At 59.2% G+C, this 19,691-nt stretch overlaps 4 protein-coding genes across 10 annotated transcripts; 2 read left to right on the forward strand and 2 right to left on the reverse strand.

The window, feature by feature from the left end:
• Window positions 1-1,686: 1,686 nt before the first annotated feature.
• REM1 (RRAD and GEM like GTPase 1) lies at window positions 1,687-4,272 on the reverse strand. Its single transcript, XM_015882062.3, has 4 exons — window positions 3,822-4,272; window positions 3,562-3,644; window positions 2,600-2,801; window positions 1,687-2,489 (listed from the first exon to the last, which is right to left on the reverse strand). Exons 1-4 carry the CDS (start codon window positions 4,123-4,125, stop codon window positions 2,224-2,226), a joined length of 855 nt encoding a protein of 284 aa, XP_015737548.2. The 5' UTR covers window positions 4,126-4,272; the 3' UTR covers window positions 1,687-2,223.
• Window positions 4,273-4,688: 416 nt separating this feature from the next.
• Window positions 4,689-14,306, reverse strand: C19H20orf96 (chromosome 19 C20orf96 homolog). 7 transcript variants are annotated; one of them, XR_014936007.1, is made up of 10 exons: window positions 11,448-11,561; window positions 11,140-11,251; window positions 10,680-10,810; window positions 9,940-10,098; window positions 9,376-9,475; window positions 8,786-9,039; window positions 8,564-8,665; window positions 7,735-7,818; window positions 7,322-7,440; window positions 4,689-5,131 (listed from the first exon to the last, which is right to left on the reverse strand). XR_014936007.1 is itself a non-coding variant. In XM_085520453.1 (10 exons), the coding sequence occupies exons 3-10, from the start codon at window positions 10,704-10,706 to the stop codon at window positions 4,999-5,001; spliced, it is 882 nt and encodes a 293-aa protein (XP_085376579.1). In that variant the 5' UTR covers window positions 10,707-10,810; window positions 11,140-11,251; window positions 14,221-14,306; the 3' UTR covers window positions 4,689-4,998. The 7 variants fall into 7 exon arrangements, 6 of the variants coding, with proteins under 6 accessions (XP_085376579.1, XP_015737546.2, XP_085376575.1 ...); XM_085520453.1 differs by lacking the exon at window positions 11,448-11,561 and adding an exon at window positions 14,221-14,306 and having other exon boundaries at window positions 8,786-8,943; XM_015882060.3 differs by having other exon boundaries at window positions 8,786-8,943.
• SOX12 (SRY-box transcription factor 12) lies at window positions 13,067-14,229 on the forward strand. The gene has a single exon (XM_085520454.1). It carries the CDS (start codon window positions 13,370-13,372, stop codon window positions 14,225-14,227), a length of 858 nt encoding a protein of 285 aa, XP_085376580.1. The 5' UTR covers window positions 13,067-13,369; the 3' UTR covers window positions 14,228-14,229.
• Window positions 14,307-17,032: 2,726 nt separating the features above from the next.
• NRSN2 (neurensin 2) lies at window positions 17,033-19,214 on the forward strand. The gene is made up of 3 exons (XM_015882063.3): window positions 17,033-17,615; window positions 18,257-18,447; window positions 18,571-19,214. Exons 2-3 carry the CDS (start codon window positions 18,262-18,264, stop codon window positions 18,928-18,930), a joined length of 546 nt encoding a protein of 181 aa, XP_015737549.2. The 5' UTR covers window positions 17,033-17,615; window positions 18,257-18,261; the 3' UTR covers window positions 18,931-19,214.
• The last annotated feature ends 477 nt before the right edge of the window (window positions 19,215-19,691 follow it).

Consider the following 19,691-nt stretch of genomic DNA (forward strand, 5'->3'; position numbering starts at 1 on the left):
AAATCTCTTCTGTCCTGTTGTGGAAAAGAAGGATTCACCCAGCGTAAACCAGCACTGCACATTGTTATGGGGTGAAATCAGCCTCCCGAGCCTGTGGTGTATCCCAGCCTCTGTGATCCCACCACATCCCCTCCCCACGGTCTGGTTTGGGGTTCACAGGGGGCAGTGAGGACCCCAGTGTGAGGAGAAGCCGGAACAAAGGCCACAGGGCTGTGATCCACTCCTGTCCCTCCAGCGTGTGCTGTTAGACCGGCACCCAAAATAGCAGCAGAAATGCTAACACTCTTGCGTATTCCACTGCTGAGTCTTTTATAAAAAAAACCTTCAAAAGACCTTTACAGCCCTTCTCCAAAGCAGCCCAGTGGGTGTGAAGCTCCAGTGTGCTGCCAGTAGTCCCTCATCCCATTAAGGCACGTGGTAGAGCTGATGGCACTGCTGGGTGGCAATGGGGGGAAGGCACCCGGGAGCAGCTGGGACAGGGAAAGATTGCACTGGGGACTGTGGCTGTGCAGGGCTGGATGCTGCTGGGATGCAGCAATCAATCCTAAGAGCATTTCCTAGTGCTGCCGAGCCCTGGCTACACCTGGCCCAGGTGAGACCCCAGCTGGGGACCACAGGCAGCCCCTGTCCCCCAGCAGCACCTCCTCCCTCTGTCCTCCCCTTTCCCAGCTCCTCTCTGCAGCCCCCCCCGGCCCCTCCTCCCACCCTCCAGCTCAGCCACATTTTTCTGTGTTTGAGCTCATTCTTTCCACTCCCCTCACTGCTGGCTGCCAACTTTCCATCCCGCTGCCCTCCCCTCCTTCCCCCCGCCCGCCTCCCGCTGCAGGGAAGCATTGGCCACAGCTGCAGGACAGACTCACAGCATCATGTCCAGCAGCACCAGGAACTGGGGCACGGAGCAGCACCCGGAGCCAAAGCAGCAACAAGGAGAGCACAGCAACTTTACAAACACTGACAAGATGGGGAGCGCCGAGTGATGCAGGAGAGCCCAGCTTTCATCAGAGATGGGAAAACATCCCCTTGGGCCCTTCTTGGCTGCAGGATGCTGGCTGCTGGTAGCTCCCCATGCTCAGGATGCAGAGCAAATGGAAACTCCTGACCTGTGCAGGGCAGGAGGGCACCGTGGAGCCTCCCTGGCACTGGGCCCGGGCCTGCCGAGCAGGCTCCCCCAGCACATCCCAGCCACTCGCCAGCAGCACAGCCCAGAAACAACTGACAGAGCCCACACGGCCCCAGTGTCACCTTCCTGTGTGCCTGGGGTCACTTGCTGCTCGCTGCAGCCCGGCACGTCCTTCCCTGCTGCCGCTGCCCCTTCCCAGGGCACCCAGGGGCCGGCTCCAGGCTCAGGCTGCGTCTCCCAAGGGGGTCCCAAATCCTGCATGGAGGCTTTAAATCTGTACCATAGCAATTGGAGGTGGTGCCAAGCCCTTCTCTGAGGACTTTCTGGGAAGAAGGAGGAGTGGAAGGCTTCTGCCATTGCAGGAGATGATGCTGTGACTGCTGGGTAAGGAACTGATGCTTCAGCCAAGGGTGGCTAAAGAAACATGGCCAGAGGCTGAGGCTGCTCCTGCCTTGGGGTGTTCAGGCTGATGAAGCTGCAGCTCACACAGTCTGGCTGCAACAGAACATCTGCCCCGGTCAAGGAACCTGGCTTCCTGTGGCAGGGACCCAGCAGAGACCAGCATGTCCCAGACGTGGTTTATTCTGCAGATCGAGGGGTTCCCCCATTGTACCAGTACAGAGACAGCAGAAAAACCTCAGGCAACACCGGTTTCAGGGAGACGTGGCATGAAGCTCTGGCATGGAGGGGCTGGGGGTCCCAGATGATGTTACCAGAGCTCCCCCAGCCCCTCTTCCAGCCAGGCTCCTGTCCTTGAGGTGGGCACTTGCTGCTCTCTGCTGCCCTGTGTAGGATGGGAGCCACGAGCAGCACCAGCCTCACTGCCAGCAGCCCCACAGGGCCACAGCCTCACCTCCAGCCCCACAGGAGCCACCCTGATACCCACCCCACACATGCAGCTCAAGGGACCCAGCCCCATTCATTCCCCCTTCTGGAGGAGAAGCAGCCAGATCCACAGTACTCTGGGTGTCCCTCAGCAGCTCCATGTCCTCAGCATCACACCAGCCCCATTTGTGCTCTGCTGGCACCACGCTGCTGGCCGTGCTGATGGCAGAGGGCAGTCCCCAGCATCCATGTCCAGTGGGATGGGCTTGTGGCGGCTCTCAGAGCACAGACAGATCGTGGCACGACTTGGAGCGGGCTTTGAGGGTCACCTTGCTGCTGTTCCTGGCCACCAGCCTGTCTAGGAAGCGCCGTGCCTTCCTGCTGAGGCTCTCCTTGCGCCGGTGGCTGCTCGCAGGCTCTTTGCCCTCACGGCGCAGGCGCAGCTGCCTCACCACCCCCTCGAACAGCTCGTCCACGTTGTGCTGCAGGGCTGCCGACGTCTCAATGAACTTGCAGTCAAAAACCACGGCACAGGCACGGCCCTCTGCAAGGGGGAAGCATGGAGGGGGTATGGCCCTGCTGGCATCCTCTGAACTGAGGGATGTAGCAGGAGCCCATAGCACAGGACATGGGCACAGACATGGACGTGCTCACCTTCGATGGAGACCTCGCGGCAGCGCACCAGGTCGGATTTGTTCCCCACTAGGATAATGGGGATGTCCTCAGCCTGCCGGGCACGGCGCAGATGGATCCGCAGCTCCGAGGCGCTCTCAAAGCTGCTGCGGTCCGTGATGGAGTAGACGATGACGTAGGCATTGCCCATCTGCAGGCACTGGTTGCGGCGCCAGCTCTCGCCCTGCCAGCACATGGGAAATGGCACATCACTGCACTGCAAGAACTGGTGGCACATCCAGTGGCTCCTGGCTCCCAGCTGGGCAAAGTGGGATTAAGCAACCGCAGACATAAAGGGCTGTTCTCAGGGCAATGCAGTGCTGCAGCACCTCTGAACAACACGGGCATTTGCACAACATGCAGCCCCAGCCCATAGTGATGCTGTGCCTGCCTGCAGCCTGGGGGCCGGCTCCATCCTTGCTCCCAGGGACCCATCGTGACACTCATGGAGCCCCAGCACAGGGCACAGGGGGATGGAGGCAGCGATGCTGCACTGGGATTTCTGGCAGAAAGAAGCCTCCACTGCATGGGGCAGAGGGAGTGCCCCACACCAAGCTCTTGGGGCCATAGCTCTGCTGAGAGCACGTGCCCTGGCTGCCAGCACTGCCTCACGTGGGTTTGCTCCTTTTAGACCCGCTCCCAAGCCACTGGCTCACACCACACTCTGTCCTGCAGCCCCTTTGTCCCCCTGCACAAGGGACATCCCATGGGCTGAGGGACACCCACACAACTCCTGCCATGCAAGGCTGCTCCTGCACTGACAGGCCTTGCTGTGGGAGCCCCATCAGAGGCACCTCAGCCTCCAGCACAGCAAGCACAGAATGTCAGAGAGGCTGCCCCAGGCCAGAGGTCTGAGCTCGGGATTCATCATTCCTCAGCACTGCCAGCCCTGAAGGCAGCTGGGACTCGTGCAGCACCCAGCCCAGGTTCACAGCCCCATGTACCCTCCGCTCTGGCTCCCAGGTGTCCATCACCAGCAGCGTGGTCTCCTCACCATCCACCAACAACGTGCGTTCATAGGCAGCTTCTGCAAGACACCGGGAGAGCTCGGTTGGCGCAGCCAAGACCCAGAGCTGGTCCCCTCACCCCAACGTGCTCCTGTCTGCATTGCTTATGACTTTGTCCAAGCACGGACATACCTCCTCCTGGCCCCGCAGGGGATGACACTGCTGCAGAAAGCCCCCGCCCGCCACGCAGCACCCACCTCCGTGTTGCTCCAGCACGTCCCGCTCCTGGATGCCTGCAAACGCATTGGCCAAGCTGGTCTTGCCCACGCCGGGGTCTCCCAGCAGCACCACGCGGTGCTCCCAGCAGCTGGAGGAGGCCGAGGACTCGGAGGACCAGCTGCCCCGCGGTGCCAAGGCTCTGGCACCCGGTTCGGACGATGTCTGCCCGAGCTGGGGGTGGCCGAGCTCAGCCCGCGGCGCCGCACCCGGTACCCGGGGCAGAGGGGTGCTGGCCCTCCTCCGCAGGGGGCTCTTGGTCCCGGGCTGCGTGTTCAGGGTCATCTGGGGCTCGGCGTGCAGCGGGGCTCGGAGATGCAGCCCTGATGGGACGCGGTTCCCCGCAGCCCCCCAGCCTCGCAGCCCCGACGCCACGAGCACGGTCCCGCACCGGACGGCTCAAAGTTTCCCCGGTCCAGGCTGATGTCCGCCGCCCAGCCCCGGAGCCGCGAGGCTTTAAAGCCCGGGAGGCGGAGCCCCCCGCCGCAGCCGGTCCCTCCCCCGCTTCCCTGCCCGATCCCCCCCGCCCGTAGCTGCCCCCGCCGCCCGGCTCCGCGCACCCCGGGGCTCCGTCCGGTCCCCGAGGCTCCCACGGGGCTCCCGGTGCCCCCGCTATGGGGTTCGGTGAGATTTCCCTCCCGGGGCTCCTCGGGAGCCCGTCCCGTCCCGTGATGCCGTCGCCGTAGCAGCTCCGCCGCTTCGCCAAGTAAGGAGCGAGCCGTGCCGAGCCGAGCCGTGCCCGGTGCTGCCCGGAGGGGCGGCGGGGCTGGGATCGGCGGGGCTGCCATGCCCCTGTTTGGCAGCTCCGGCTCCAGAGCCGGTAACGGACAGCGCGGGGCAGAGGCACGTTTTGAATAGGGCTGTTTTTATTTGAACCTGTGTGCGTGCCCCGTCCCACGAGGGCTCCGGCCTGGGACAGCAGCCCGGTCCGCGGCGGGATGTGCTCACCTCGGGGCCGGCACCGGGACACCCCTGGGGTACCGCAATGGAGTCTCGGTCTGGCTTTGGCTGCAGCCCCGCTAGGGGCAGGTGATGCTGCGGGTGTGAGCTCAGGTGGCACAGACCACCGATATCAATATCAAGGGGCTTACATCGTGATTCTTACAGCTCAGTGCAGCTGTACCACGAAAGACCCTCCTGCCCCTTCTAATTGAGTCCTCACAGTGGCTGAGTGGGGCCGGGAGGAAGGAGTCCTGCATTGGTCGGCTCCTCATCTGAGCGCTGCGGGCACTGGGGGAGCAGAGTCTCCTCCATGGGGCTGAAGAGAACCACCTCGGTGTCTGGTGTGCACCTGAGCAGAGAAAGGAGGAACAAGGAACAATGGAAAGAGCAGGAATCAGCAGCTGTGCTGAGGGAGCAGCGGACAAAAGCCCTTTAAAAGCAGATGTGGGGTTCTGGGGCGCAGCCCTCGCTCAGCACGAAGCCCAGCAAACCCCATCCGGGCTGCAGGACTCTGAGGGAAAAGAACAAAATCAGCTGCTCTCTGCCCATCCCAGAGGTCAAACAAAAGCAGAGGAAGCTCATCAGAGCAGCCGGTTACATCTGCTGTCTCACACAGAAAGGACAAGCACAGCAAGCTGGCCTTGCTCAGCGCTGTGCTCATCTGTGTGTGTGTCAGGCCAGGATAAAAGGCACTAAGAGTACCTCCAATGCAGGACTCCAAGCTGCCAGCAAAACCCACCTGGGATCCCTTGAAGGAAGGGGGTTTTAAAGAGGGAAGATTGAAATGCAGACACAAGTGGGTACATGGGGGCTTACAGCTCCTCCAGGCTTCATAGGCACTGCCAGCAACAGTCCTGCATTGTTGGGCACCCCTGCACTTCCAGGCTAAGCACAGCTTATGTCCGATTTTACTCTTTCAAGAAGCAAAGGAAATGTCTGGAAGAAAAGGGTTAATTGGAAACAAGGCCGGCTGGGGGAGTCGTGTGAAAAGTTGCAGGGAGGTCAGTGGGAATCAGTGGGGAGATGGCTGAGAGGGCTCTGGCACAGAGCGCAGCCTGTCAGGGTGGGTAAAGCACCCAATGCCTGACTTGTGAGATTACACAAACTTTCCACTTGGGCCTTCCTGCTATTTTTAACTTTTCTCCCAGCCACCCTCAGTAACTCCAGCCCCAGCAGCTGCCGAGTCCAACTCATTCCTTCTGGGTTGTTTTATCATTCTTTTATCGGAAAAAAAAAACCCATATTGAAGTTGGCCTCATCCATCACGCAGCCACTCGCCTCTCCCACAGCCTCCTGACACGTTCCAGCCTTTCCTCCTGCTTCACATCACACCGCTGCAGCCATACCTGGTGTATTGTTAGAGCCCAGCACAGGAGATCCAGCCCTGCTGGAGAGGAAAGCCTCCCTTAACAGGTATCTCTATGCTGTGAGCAAATAAATGCATGCAGGCACAAAGTGCTGCACGAGGCTGCAGGTTTCAGGTTATGTCACAGTCGAGATTTAAACATATCTGACTGATTTTTGGACAAGTTTATCACCCCGATCAGCTGACAACACAGAAAGCTGAGGGATTCCACTGCTCTAAATCATCTGTGCTCTGGGCAGGACCCCAGCACTGCAGGGCAAGGTGCAGCATCAGCCCTCCAGCTCGCTGTTTGCTCATAGCTATGGTGGAAAATAACTTGTCACAGCGGGGTGCTGGTACAGCTCAGCCTACAGACTTGGCCAGCCTGTCCCTCGGCCCTGGAGAGGATAGCCCCGTGGTCCCGTGAGCCATCTGGCAAAGCCTTCTCCCCATCAACAAACAGCAAGGATTCTCCTTGCCCTTCATAACTGTAATATCCAGCATAAACACTGTGCACGCCTGTAGGAGGGAGTGGAGATTAACCACAGCCTCCGTTCTGCAAGTAATCAGCTACCAATGAACAAGGGCAGGGAAAGAGCGCTGGGAAAGACAACAGTGTTGCCTTTTTGCAGCCAATGAATGTCTCAGACATTTTTGTTTTTAACATATTAGGGAAATAGCTGCCCATCTTTGTTCCCACAGAGAGCTCGTGCCATTTCACACAGCCAGCAAAGTGGCTTGAGATGGGTAAGTCCTGCCCTCTGCGGGAGCTTGGCCACCTCCCTTTAGTTTTGCTTCCCAAACACAGAGAGAAAAGAACAATAAAGTAAAAATCGATGCAGTCATGAGGGCCTTGAAAAGCTCTGCTGCTCCTGCAGCCAATAATTATTGCCACTTACAGGATGGACAAAAGGAAGCCTAGAAGTGAGGTGAGATGTGACCAAAGCTGACAGCACACTGCTGTTATTTTGGCTGCTTCCTAGCTGCTATTAGGCAAGACATGAGACCCGGCTGCAACCTTTCCTAGCAGGACAGCTGTAAGATGTGAGTTTATATCCCAGACTGCGTGTAGGTTTGACAGTGGTACCTGTGGCAGTTGCACTAAGGCTCAGCACCACAGACTCTTGCTACCTGAGGCCACAGACGTGCCTGCCCATTGACCAGCCTTACTTCTCTGGGAATTCACTGGCTTACTTTGGTCTGTGGAGAAAAACATCAGCAAAGATCATCTCTCTTGGGTCTCTTGAACTCTGGCGGAGTGTCTGGACGTTTCTTTTCAGCTCGCTGATCTCCTCTTCCAGGTCTTTAATAATCTGAATGAATGACATTCCTAAGAGTTCTTTATTTTGCAATAGAAGCAGTCATTAAAGTTCTAGAGATTACAAACAGCAGAGCTAGAAAATATCCCTCATGCAAGTGAGTTCCCTAAGAGGACATCCTGAAGGTGAGCAGTCCAGCAGGCACTGCAGGAAGTCTAACAGCCCGCTGGCTCCAGTGGAAGCAGAAAGCAACAGACCCCACCAGGATGCACAAAACCCTCATAAAGGGCAAGGGCTGAGGGTGGCTGGCTCTGCCTTACTGTGCTGGCTCTCCCCCAACTCACTCACCTCTTTTTGTTTTTTTATTTCACGTCGAAGAACGTGATTGTTGATGACCATCTGCTTCAGCCCGTCCTGGTGCAGCAACACCTCCTGTGTGGGTGAAGAGAAGGAACTCGCAGTAACTACAGCACGAGACCCTGCCATGGTCAGATGCCAACCCTGGCTGCATTTAGATGCATTATTCTTCAAGGAAATATTTTCTGCTTGAATAAGGTTTTGGTCCCAGGTCTGCAGAGAGGTCCCATTGGGCTGATCATAGAACAAGACTGAGCAACTCAAGAAATCTGGTTCAGTTTCCCAGGGAAAGCTTGTTAGTATTGCTTGGGTTCCTTGTATAACCTGTACTTACAAAGTCACCTGTAAAAGCAGACAGCGGTCATGCATCAGAGCAAGCTGAAAAGGGACTCAGTGATTGATATTTTCTAAGTGCCTTCAAGCTGCTATCCCAGAAAAAGCACTAAGCAAACCATCCATACAAGCAGAAACTGTACAAAAGGAGCAATTCCTCTTCTGAGGTGAGTTGCCTCAGCAGTGTCCCCACTAAGAAGTTAGGCAGCTGCCTAAGTAATGTAATAAAGCAGGGTGAATGTTGGCTCACGTGTCAAACTCTAAGGGACAAGCCTGAGAGTATTTCATCACATGAGAGTGGCAACTCAGAAGTGCTTGTCATGGACACTCCCAGCTGACAGACAGCTCCAGTTTGGAGCAGAGCAGCAATGCTCTGCTGTTCTTCGTGTGCCAACTAATGTCCTATTGCTAATGGACGACATCTAGAAACCCCTCAGTTCCCACAAACTGCCCCCCTCTGCCAAGGCATCACATGAATTCCACAAACCTCCACGACTTTCTGTAATATCTCCTCTTGTTCTTGCTGTGTTTTTTCTTCGATTTCCTCCAGAATGGCCTTTCCCTTTTTTTCTGTCTCTTCTATCTCATCCTGAGAGCGGCAGGAGGCAGAAACAACAAGAGCATTAATTAAGACAAGCATTGCATTCCTTCCACCCCTGCCCTCTCCTGCCTCCCTAGTGATGTTGAAGGGGAGAAGAGGTCTCAGCACCTGCTGTTGCTTCTTCAGGTTCTGGATGTTGGACAGCAGAAGGAATATCTGCATAGCTTGGTTTAGATAATTCCCCTCTGTGTAGTTCCGAAGGCTGCTGAGCTCACCCTGGAGATCCTGTACTTTTGATGTGACTTCAACCAATTGCTGCTGTAGCTCTAATTGAAAGTCAAAGCAGAGAATGTCATTTCAGGGGTTCCAGAGGCTGTCCTGCATCCACCCGAGCCAGATGACGCACCATGGTGGGAAGCAATCTGGATTAGAGAGATCGCACACCATGTGAGCACTGGGAACGAATGGCCACCCCAAACCAGACCACCTCGACCAGATCCTGCCCCAGTGGAATGGTGCAAATAGTTGCCAAGGAGGTGACTCTCCCCACCCCCTTCCACACAGGCTGCTGGGTGCCACAGAGCTCTGCCCCTCCTGACAGGAACATCACCCCCTCACAACAACTGGAAGATTCATTTTCAGGAAGTGGAACAGTTTGACATTTGTAACATCAGCGCGGTGTCTTAGGCCTAACAAGATGGAAAGCAAAGGTAACGCGGTTACATAAACCATATTGCACAGTAATGAGAGCAACTCACTTCCCAGATTCTTTTCCATTGTTTTTTCCATTTCCTGGAGCTCTGCCCTTGCCATATCCAGCTGGTTCTGATTGATGGTTTGTGTCATTGCCTCGATCATCTGCACAGAGAAATCCAGACACTGACCATTCCCCAGCACTATCAAATGCTCCCATGCAGCATCCCTAATGTTCCTCTCACGCTATTCCTTGTTCTAGCAGCACAGATGAATCTGCCACCATGGGTAGTGCCAGTTTGTGCATGGGACATGTGCTGGGGACTGTCCTGGGGCTTCCAGGAGCCACCTTCCTCCACAGAAGGATGTATTTGGGTTATTAGAGGGCTGACTACTCTTGCTTGGGACAGTAACCCATTAAGAAGCTCCTGTGGCTTTAAAACACAAGCACAAAACAAGAGCATCTCACAGAATCTTTGGGCATCAGAGAGCTCCTCCTAACCCTGGGGATGCTCCAGTCAGTGAAAGTGGAAGTGACCATGCAGGGTCTGACCATTCTTGAGTACAGGAGCAGTGGCAGATTTCATGTTCTGCTCATGCTGGGCTGTTGGCCAACTCTAAAACCTCACCTGATACACTTCATACTGATATAGCAAGTTCCTGGCTTGCTTGGCAGTGCTGTCGTCAGTGTGCTGGATGTCCTTCATCAGCCAGCAGTTGGTCTTTTCCAGGTGGTCGCTGCATTGCTTCAGCTCCTCTATGGCTTTTGTCTTCAGCTTGGCCAGGTGCTATAGGAGTTTGTGGATTAAAGGAGGGCAGATTCCATCAGTGCCACCTGCCCCACGTTTGCTCACTATCACCTGTCAGCCCTAGGATACTCCTATGCAAGGCCCTGACCAGCTGGGTATCACACAGCAAGCCTCAGCCTCATTGCCAAGGCACTGACTTCTCCCACCCAGCCCGGTCCTGCTTCCACATTTCCTTACTGCCTGCTGTGTGATGATCAATAATCATCTTTTAGCTCCTCAAAAACTGGCTGTGTTCCCCACCTCAACCTTCTCTTTGCTAGACTAAGAAATTCTGGCACCAACAGTCTTTTCTAACAAGTCACATTTCCTAAACCTCACCCCCTCCACTGCTACAGCCTGGACTCTCTGGGTTTATCTCCAGTTTTCCTTAGCAGATATCAAGGTTAGATTACACCAGCACCAAGCAGAGCAGCATAATTACCTCCTGTGTATTAATAAATAAATACGTGGCTATTTTGCCACAAGGAATCAGACTGCTAGAATTTCCTCCACAAATACAACCTGGCTAACTGCATGGATTGGCTCCCCACACTCCAGCCCTGGATATACGTTCAACACACCGTTGCTGTTTTGATCTCTTCCAACATTTCAGCTAATCCATTCTCCTCGTGGGCCGATTTCTTCTCACCAGACGATCTCTGTTTCTCTTGGGACGATGCCTTCAACACCACGGGGGTTGATTTACTCAACACTGTTGAGACAAGCAAAAAGCCCCACGTGTATTTACACCCATCTCACACTCATCTCACACCCACCCCCTCCTGTCACGTGTGGCTGAGTGAAATAAGATCAACTATAAGGCCAATATGAAGCCTCCTGCAGCCCCTCACAATCAGCCCAGGAGCAGAGCTGAGCCTGCAGAGCCTGTCCTGGCCTTTTCCAGCCCTCTCCCTCTATTCTCAGCCACTTTTTGTGCCTTTTGACAAATGTCTCATGGTATAAAGCACAGAGTGGATGTAAAAGCAGCCCCAGGGGGTGGCAGTGCTGGAAAGGCAGCAGATAAAGGCAATCTCTCCCAACCTGGCTTGTTCTTCTGCCCTTTCTTCACGTCCCCGTTGGCGATGGGTGGCAAAACCAACTTGTGGGCTGTGAGCTTCCTCTGTGCCGCCTCCTTCTGCCACACGCTGCCAACCTGAACCCGACACAGCGATTAACAACCACATGCAATAGGATCAGGACACACAAAGACCCCCATGGGCCCACACTGCTGCCCTATCTCTGTGTGTGCCCTGCACCAGCACCCACCTGACAGGGCCACAGCACTGCAAGCACCACAGACCCCTTAGAACACAACACTTACACAACCCCCTCATGAACACAGCACTCACTCTGCTCTTCAGCCCCACCGCAGCACTGAGGCCTGGTCCCTTCGCATCCATCCCCACGTCCCGGCCCGGTTTAGGCCTCAGACCCGACCAGGCCTCGCTCGGTTCTCTGCTACCACGGCAACCGGCGGCGTGCAGCCAATGGGAGCGCACCCTGCGGCCTCAGCCAATGGGCGCGGTCCCCGCCGGGCAGCCCGCGGTCTCCGGGCCAACAGCGCCGATGCGATCCGCCATTGGAGCAACGGGATGGGATGGGATTAATGGGATGGGATGGGATGGGATATTATGGGATATTATGGGATATTATGGGATGGGATGGGATATGGGATATTATGGGATATTATGGGATGGGATGGGATATGGGATATTATGGGATATTATGGGATGGGATGGGATATGGGATATTATGGGATATTATGGGATGGGATGGATGGGACGGGACGGGATGGGATATGGGATATTATGGGATATTATGGGATATTATGGGATATTATGGGATGGGATGGGATGGGATGGGATGGGGTGGGATATTATGGGATGGGATGGGATGGGATGGGATGGGATGGGATGGGATGGGATGGGATGGGATGGGATGGGGTGGGATATTATGGGATGGGATGGGATGGGATATTATGGGATGGAATGGATGGGATGAGATATTATGGGATATTATGGGATGGGATGGGATGGATGGGATGGGATGGGATGGGATGGATGGATGGATGGATGGATGGGATGGGATGGGATGGGATGGGATGGGATGGGATGGGATGGGATGGGATGGGATGGGATGGGATGGGATAGGATGGGATGGGATGGCATGGCATGGCATGGATGGGATGGATGGGATGGGATATTATGGGATATTATGGGATGAGATGGGATGGGATGTGCACACATAGAACGGGGCTAAGGCTCGTGGTTTGATGAAGCCCTGATATGCTGTTGTGAGTTCAGCCCCGTGGGGACGGAGCAGTCCAAGTGATGGAGGAACGCAGCCCCACGGCAGCGAACCGACGGGGGGGATGGGGGAAATGGAGAGCACGGTGTGGGATGGCAGCATCACACACAGCTCCACACACAGGGACACACACGGATCCCGTGGGCACGAAGTAAAGCAGCTGATGGCACAGACACGGGGAGCGGCACGTCTGTGGGGCGCCCGACAGCGGCGGTGTGGCAATGAGGACGGGAGGGCTGGGGTCGGTCTGGGGGTCTTAGAGGGTGTTAACAACCGGAACGACCCCGTGTGTGCATGGAGTTGTGGTACCAGTTGGGAGGCGGATCCCGGTGCTGAAGCACGGGGATGCGGATGGTCGCGCTGGGGGGTCGCTGGGAGCTGCCCCCTCCACCCCCCCCCCGGTTGCGGGTAACGGGCCGCGCCTCGGTGCCGTTCGCTCAGCAACCCCTGTCCGGTGGTCGCCCATTGGCAGCGGGGGAAATTCCCCCCCGCCCCGCGCCCAATGGGCCGGTGGGGGGCGGCGCCTCCCATTGACAGAACCGGCGCGGCCGTGTTTACCGGGGGCGGGGCGGGGCGGCCGTCGCTGCCGCTATAAGAGCGGTACCGGGGGGCGAAAGGGGCGTGTGGCTTTAAGACTGCCCGCGTCGCCCCGGAGCCGTAACCCGCTCGAACCGAGCGCATCCGCGGTGCGGAGCCGACCCGACCCGACCCGGAGCATCCCCGGACCCAGAGCATCCCCAGGGCGCTGCAGCGCGTCCCCGAACCGCCGCATCCCGGGGTCCCACCGGAGCCGCCCCGCAGCCACCGCCCCGGCGGAGCCGTGTCCCCCCGGGTCCCTCCGCGCCCCCCCGCGCCCCGCCCCGCCGCCGCCGCCCGTTCCGCACAATGGGGGCGGCGCGGCGCGGCGCGTAGCGGCCGGCGGGGAGGGAGAGGAGGCGGTAAAGGGAAAGACGGGGGGACCGACATGGTGCAGCGAGCCACGAGGGGAAGGGGCTCCGAGGGGCGGCGGGAGCCCTGCGCCCCCCTGCCCGGCCACGACGCGGAGCCCGCCTGGTGCAAAACGCCCAGCGGGCACATCAAGCGGCCCATGAACGCCTTCATGGTGTGGTCGCAGCACGAGCGCCGCAAGATCATGGACCAGTGGCCCGACATGCACAACGCCGAGATCTCCAAGCGCCTGGGACGGCGCTGGCAGCTCCTGCACGACTCCGAGAAGATCCCCTTTGTGAAGGAGGCCGAGCGGCTGCGCCTCAAGCACATGGCCGACTACCCCGACTACAAGTACCGCCCTCGGAAAAAGGGCAAAGTGGGCACCGCCGCCGCCCGCCCGCGCCTCCCGGTGAAGATCAAACCCTCGGTGCTGGGCCGCGGCCCCGCCGCCCGCCGGCAGCCCCCGGAGCCGCCCCCCGAGCCGGGCACCGCGCAGCGCCCGTCGGAGCCGCCCGCCGAGGAGCGACCCGGCACGGCCACGTGGAACGCGGTGCCCACCGGAGAGCGCGGCCCCGCGGCCGCCACCGACCCCGAGCCGTGCCCGGAGAGCGACACCCCGTCTCCCGCACCCGCCGGGTCCCCTCCGTCCTCCCTGGGTTCCTCGGACGAGGAGCCGGACGAGGAGCTGCCGGGCGTGATGCCCCCGCGGGCACCGGGCGGCGCCGCGTGCGGGGCTCTGGACTGGGCCGTCCTGGACAAGGACCTCGATCTGTTCCCTCGGGGCGCGTCCTCGCACTTCGAGTTCCCGGACTATTGCACCCCCGAGGTGACGGAGATGATCGCGGGGGACTGGCTCATGTCCAGCATCTCGGACTTGGTCTTTACCTACTGAGTGCCGCGCTCTGCAGGTAACTCTCTTCTTTTCTCACAATCAGGTCGCCTCAAAAAAAAAAAAACAAAACAGAAAACAAAACAAACGAACAAACCGAAAGCAGCTGTTTACATGCAGGAATCAGGTATTTCGCCTTGAAGCCGCTGGAAGGCAGAGCTCCCTGCTCCCCCCATCCCCCCGGCACACACCCACTCCTCCTCCATCCATCCATCCCTCCATCCATCCATGGCGGTGCAGGGCTCAGCCCTCCCCTCCTCCTGGCTCCGATCGCTGCTGTTCTTCTCCCATTGTGGGGTCCCATTGTCGGCACCCCCGACCCAACCCCTTCCCCCACACACAGCTCCATCCCTGCCTCGCGCTGCCCCATTTTCTCCTCCCTATCTCTCCCATCCCTTGGAGAACAGCCGATCCTTTTTCTCTCCTTTATTATCACGACGCTGATTCTTTTGCTTTTTGGATCGCATAGAAATCACGTCTTCAATTCTCTCCCGTTCCCCATAGCAGCCCTTTGGGAGCACTCCCCTTGGCCATGCCGTGCCCGAGGCTCTCCAGGCTGGCACAACCCATCTCAATCCCTCCCTACCTGCTGCCCTGTGCTGTGGGTTCCCCCCCTTTGGGGTCGGGGTCCCTCAGGACCGATTCTCTCTTTGCGTTTTCGCCGCGCTCTGCCCGTCATCACTTGGTTTGGGGCAGAGCGAAGTTGCACACACGTGATCCGCACGTGGCGCGGGGATGCTGCGTTCTTCCTCTCTCCAGACATTGGTGTACAGCCGCCCTGCCTGGCATTAATGCCCCAACATGGGGGTGCATGGACCTGTGCTCATCCCCCCATGGATTATGGAGCCCGTGTGCTGCAGGAAACCTGCCTTAAGCTCTCACATGGAACCACCGCCACCAGCAGCTGATGCTGGTGGAGATATGGGGTGCGGATGGTGCTCCCATGCAGCGATCCTCTGCAGTGCACCCAGTGTTGGCTCTGAGAGCCTGGGCTCCACTGCAGAGCAGCGCTGTGCAGCTCCCCAGCAGGGCAGTTCCTGCTGCAATGCTCCAGCAGCGTTTGTCTTTGCTTTCCCCAATGGCTCCTTCCTGCAGCAATCCGCCTCCTGTCTGCCAGCACGTGGTGCCGGCCGGGCAGGGGATGCGGGGCTCCATCCCATGTCCGTGTGGCACAGATGCAGCCTCTGAGCTCCTCGATTGGAATCCGGGCACGAAGGACCCCCCCCCCCCCGGCCCTACCTGTGCCAGGGGAGCCGTGCTCCCTCCCTGCTTTAAGGCGGGGGGGTGCTGCTTCCTTCAATAGCCCCACCCGCACCCATTGCAATGGGGCTGGATGGAGCAGGGCGTGCTCAGCCCCTTTGTCCCCCTCTATAGGGAGCAATGTGGGGCTGCCGGCATCGCCGCAGGGAGCGCCGTGTCCCCATTGAAGGACACCGAGCGCCCTCCTGCCCCGGTGGCCGCGGGGCTGCGGAGCCGCGAGCTCAGCGTTATCGATGTGTAGGTGTGTAGAGGTAGCCGTGGTGTGCGTGTGTCTGGTGTTGGTTCCCGACCGTGTTTAGTAGCCCTGGTGCGGGTGCGACCCTGCGAGGCAGGCGGGCACCGCCCACGTGTCCCCATGTAGAGAGCATCCCCCCCATCCCCATCCCCCAGACCCATTTCCTTCCGCTCCAACCCAGCAGAAAAGCCAAATGCCGAGGGGCTCCACGCACAAACCGGGTTTGGGGTTCATTCAAGGGCTTCCCCGGCGCACAGCTCCCACCCGACACCTCGCTGCCTTCGGGGGGCATCAGAGCCCCCTACCGCCGCCACGTCCCACGCGGGGAGTCAAACCCCGAACACCGGCACGGCCCGAGGCCGCGGTGCGGGGCCGGATCCCGGCGATTCCTCAGGACAGGCTCAGGCTCAGCCCGGCCTCAAGCACAACACCGTGCGCGTGGTCCCCGTCCGCCCCTCCCCAGCCCATCGTGGCCTCCTCCCCGTGGATGTTCTGTGCCGTGTGGTTGTAGTGTGTAGAGCCCCGGTCCGCCCCGCCGAGCCCCCCCATCCCCTCCCCCGGTGTGCGAGCGAGTGTGCGTGCGCCATCCTCATCGCTAGAGACAAAGCGAATCGTCGTTAAGAAGCGAATAATAATAATAATAATAATAATTAATAATAAAATAAACCAAACCTCTCTCAGGAAGAAGCCGCGTTGGCGGCATCCCAGCGGGACGGAGCTGCCGTGAGCACTCGGGGTTCCTTTGGTTGTGTTGGGGAGGGGTCCTGCAGCTGCTCGTCTTGGGTTGGTGGGGGGGGATGTCCCACCATGGCCACCCCGACGGCACGGCCAGGGCCAGTGGTGTGGAAGCTCGGCTTGTGGTTATCCCAGTGTTGTGACTATGGAATAAAGTGTGTTGGTCTGCTCCACGTGGCTCTGGCTCCTCCTGCGCCGCTTACACCTCCCCAACCTACACCAACGTGGGGATGTGGGGATGTGGGGCTTGGAACCCAACTCCAGCTCACACAGCAGAGCCCACATCACTCCATGGGGTCCTAATACTGACCCGTGGGTCCCACGTTGCTCCATGGGGTTCCACTACCAACCCATGGCTCCCAACACTCCATGTACCAATACCAACCCACGCAGGCAGCACAGCCGTGCTGTGTATCCACGAGCACTGTGTGCTCTGTGTTTGCTCCACGCATGAGTGTGCTCACACAACCCCATGGGCTCCATAGTGTGGCAGCAGACACTGATTCCACCCCACTGGATGGGGCCGCAGGGGGAGGGCACACAGCGCTTGCATCACTCCTCCCCCCCCACCTCCAGCTGTTGCCACAGCAACAAGGGAGCCTGCAGCATCCTTGGGTACCACAGCATCCCTGGGTACCACCTGCCTCCCATCCCTGCTGGGGGAGGGGCCGGGCACTGGGCTGGCACTGCTGAGACCCCCCCCACGGCCACAGGACAACACCCACTGTGGGACATGGGGGTGACTCTGCCTGCAATGCAGGCAGCGCTGAGCAGCCTGGCTGTGACCCCGGCACGTTGCAGCCTTCGGCTGTGAGTCTGGGCTCCTGCACAGTGACCCCCCGGCCCAGCAGTGTGCTGGGTGCCCCTGCTCCATCCCGGCCTCTCCAAGCACCCGCTGCTGCCCTCACAACCACGTGCCCCCACCGCCAGCCCCGCTCTGAGTCACACACAGCAGCAGCTCACAGGCAGTGCCGGCTCTCAGCCGTGCAGCAGGGACTCACGCTGCCCCCTCCCCACCGCCCCAAACCCCCTGGGAAGCAGGGACCGTGCCCAGCGCTGCCTCAGATCACAGGGTCCCGGCTGTGGGAGACGGGGACAGCAGGGTGAGCACTGCTGGGGACAGCGCTGGGACAGGGAAGGATGTGCTGAAATCCCCTCCAGGTAAGCAGGGAGCGGGTCGGGTCCCGGTGTTGGATACCCAATGTGTATTGGATGCAGGATGGAGGTCCCCCCCCTGCGTGCAATTAGGACCCTGTGGCTTCACTGGGGCGGTGGCACCATGAGGTTGTCCCAGCACTTGGGGAACCGCTGCTCCCCCCCGGTGCCGGGCTTTGTTCGGCATCTCAGCCCAGCACCGAAAGGGTCCCACGCGTCACATCCCCCCTCGCACACAGCGCTGCGGGGACGCGGTGACGAAGGGCTGAGCAGGCAGTTCCCATGGCAATGTCCCGACGGTGGCTGCACTCAGCAGCCCCCCCAGCCACGGGGACACAGAGCGAGCCGGGCCCCTCCCCGACACCGCCCCTCCGTCCCCATTGCCGCCTATTGGGCGCTGCGGGTGGGCTGTTGTGGGTCCCGATCCTGTCCGCACAGCGCTGGGGACACGGAGTGCCCCCTCCCCTTTTGCTTCCCATGGGGAGATGGATCCCTCTCAGTGCTCCCCCAAACGGGCAGGGGGCACATCTGGCACCATCACCCCATGTCCTACCCTGTGCCCTGCTCTGGCTCAGCCCCGTGGGTGCCGTGGCTGTGGGGGGGGGGGGGGGCTCTGGTGATGCATCGCTCCCCTCATGCCCCCCCAGGTCCGATGCCCACCCTGCAGCCCAACTGCAGCTGCAGCCGCGGCCCCAGCGTGGCACAGGGGAAGTGGTACGGGGTGCGCTCCTACCTCCACCTCTTCTATGAGGACTGCACCGGGGCTGGCCCTGATGGGGTCACAAATGAGTCTTCACCTTCCCATCCCCACGCTGTATGGCCCTCCATTATCTGGAAGGTAAGAGACCCCTCTCCCTCCCCCACGTATTTCTTCCCTCTCATCTTGTGTTGATCCTCTCATGGCACCCCAACACCTGCCATATGATCCTCTAAGCTCACCTGCTCCCATTCCTGTTCCCAGGTGTCCCTCTCCACGGGCACTCTGTTCCTGCTGGTAGGACTGGCTGCTCTGACCACGGGCTGGCTGCTGCCCCCCAGGCTGGAGGGCATCGAGGAGGAGGAGCTGGTGGTGCTGGACGTGCAGGCCATGAGCTATAACCACATGCTGGGTGCGTGTCGGCTGCTGGGCACAGCACTGTGCATCACAGCTGCAGCGCTGGGTGCTGTGGGGCTGCTCTGCTGTGTGCTGGGCAGAGCTTGGGGGGGGGACCAAGAAGAGGAGCAGCAGCTGTCGCCCATCCTGCAGAGCAGCACCCAGGGCCCTGCAGTGCCCTTCGGTGCCTCCCAGCTCTGTGGGGTGCAGCCCCGGCAGGAGGTGTGAGGCTGGGAGCGCTGCTACTGCCACCACCACGTCCCAGCCTGGGACATCCCAGCATTGGACTGGAGCTCCTCACCCTGCTCCCCAACCAGCCATGGGGATGGACAGGCACGGCCTGATGCTGCTGGGTGCTTGCAGTGGGAGCTCTGCCCCCAGCACAGCATCCTGCCCTGCAGCCCCTGGGATGGAGCAGACGTTTAGCGCTCACCATTGGTTTCCTTCATTTTGCTCTTTCTGGGGTGAATAAAAGCTGTGTGGCCATGGGCTATTCTTGCTGCTGAGGTTCAGCTCCGGGGCAATGAGTGCTGTGTATGGGGGATGCACAGCAGCACATCACAACAGGGCAGGGCTGTCACAACACAGAGGATGGACCTCTATGCACACACCCACAACAGCTGAGATCATTTTCCTTCCTTCAGTGGATACAACTGAGTACAGACCAGGCTGGGAGCAGCCCTATGCCAACACAAGGGACTGAGCCCACCAAGGGGTCCGTGCAGCCCCCAAATGCAGCTCTCCAGCCCACAGAACCCATGAGCGTTCTTTGCTTCCCTGGGGAAAGGGGCTGCAGGGCATTAAGCACCGCGGGGCCTCTGCTCTCACATTCCTTCTGAAGGGCTGAGGGCACCATTAAGAAAATTGCTCCTCCGGAGGAAGTCAGAGCAAGTTAAAAATAACCCTGGCCCAGCTGGTAAACACGGCCACCGGCCTCATGCAAAGCACAGGGACACCACGGAGGGGCACAGTGCCCAGCAGTGTGGGAT

The sequence above is a fragment of the Coturnix japonica genome, chromosome 19 (assembly GCF_054131305.1).
Source record: "Coturnix japonica strain WE chromosome 19, WE-NBRP24, whole genome shotgun sequence".
NCBI classification, from domain to species: domain Eukaryota; kingdom Metazoa; phylum Chordata; class Aves; order Galliformes; family Phasianidae; genus Coturnix; species Coturnix japonica.

What these genes read in the sequence shown, in the direction of transcription:
- REM1 (XM_015882062.3), bottom strand. Translation starts at nt 4,125, where the DNA reads ATGACCCTGAACACGCAGCCCGGGACCAAGAGCCCCCTGCGGAGGAGG. An exon ending in CGTGCTGGAGCAACACGGAG is followed by an intron (nt 3,645 to 3,821) that starts GTGGGTGCTGCG and finishes GGTGTCTTGCAG; the next exon opens with AAGCTGCCTATGAACGCACG. An exon ending in CCGCGAGGTCTCCATCGAAG is followed by an intron (nt 2,490 to 2,599) that starts GTGAGCACGTCC and finishes TCCCCCTTGCAG; the next exon opens with AGGGCCGTGCCTGTGCCGTG.
- SOX12 (XM_085520454.1), top strand. Translation starts at nt 13,370, where the DNA reads ATGGTGCAGCGAGCCACGAGGGGAAGGGGCTCCGAGGGGCGGCGGGAG.
- NRSN2 (XM_015882063.3), top strand. Translation starts at nt 18,262, where the DNA reads ATGCCCACCCTGCAGCCCAACTGCAGCTGCAGCCGCGGCCCCAGCGTG. An exon ending in GGCCCTCCATTATCTGGAAG is followed by an intron (nt 18,448 to 18,570) that starts GTAAGAGACCCC and finishes TCCTGTTCCCAG; the next exon opens with GTGTCCCTCTCCACGGGCAC.
- C19H20orf96 (XM_015882060.3), bottom strand. Translation starts at nt 11,498, where the DNA reads ATGGATGCGAAGGGACCAGGCCTCAGTGCTGCGGTGGGGCTGAAGAGC. An exon ending in TATTACAGAAAGTCGTGGAG is followed by an intron (nt 7,819 to 8,563) that starts GTTTGTGGAATT and finishes TCACCCACACAG; the next exon opens with GAGGTGTTGCTGCACCAGGA. An exon ending in AAATAAAAAAACAAAAAGAG is followed by an intron (nt 7,441 to 7,734) that starts GTGAGTGAGTTG and finishes TCATTCATTCAG; the next exon opens with ATTATTAAAGACCTGGAAGA.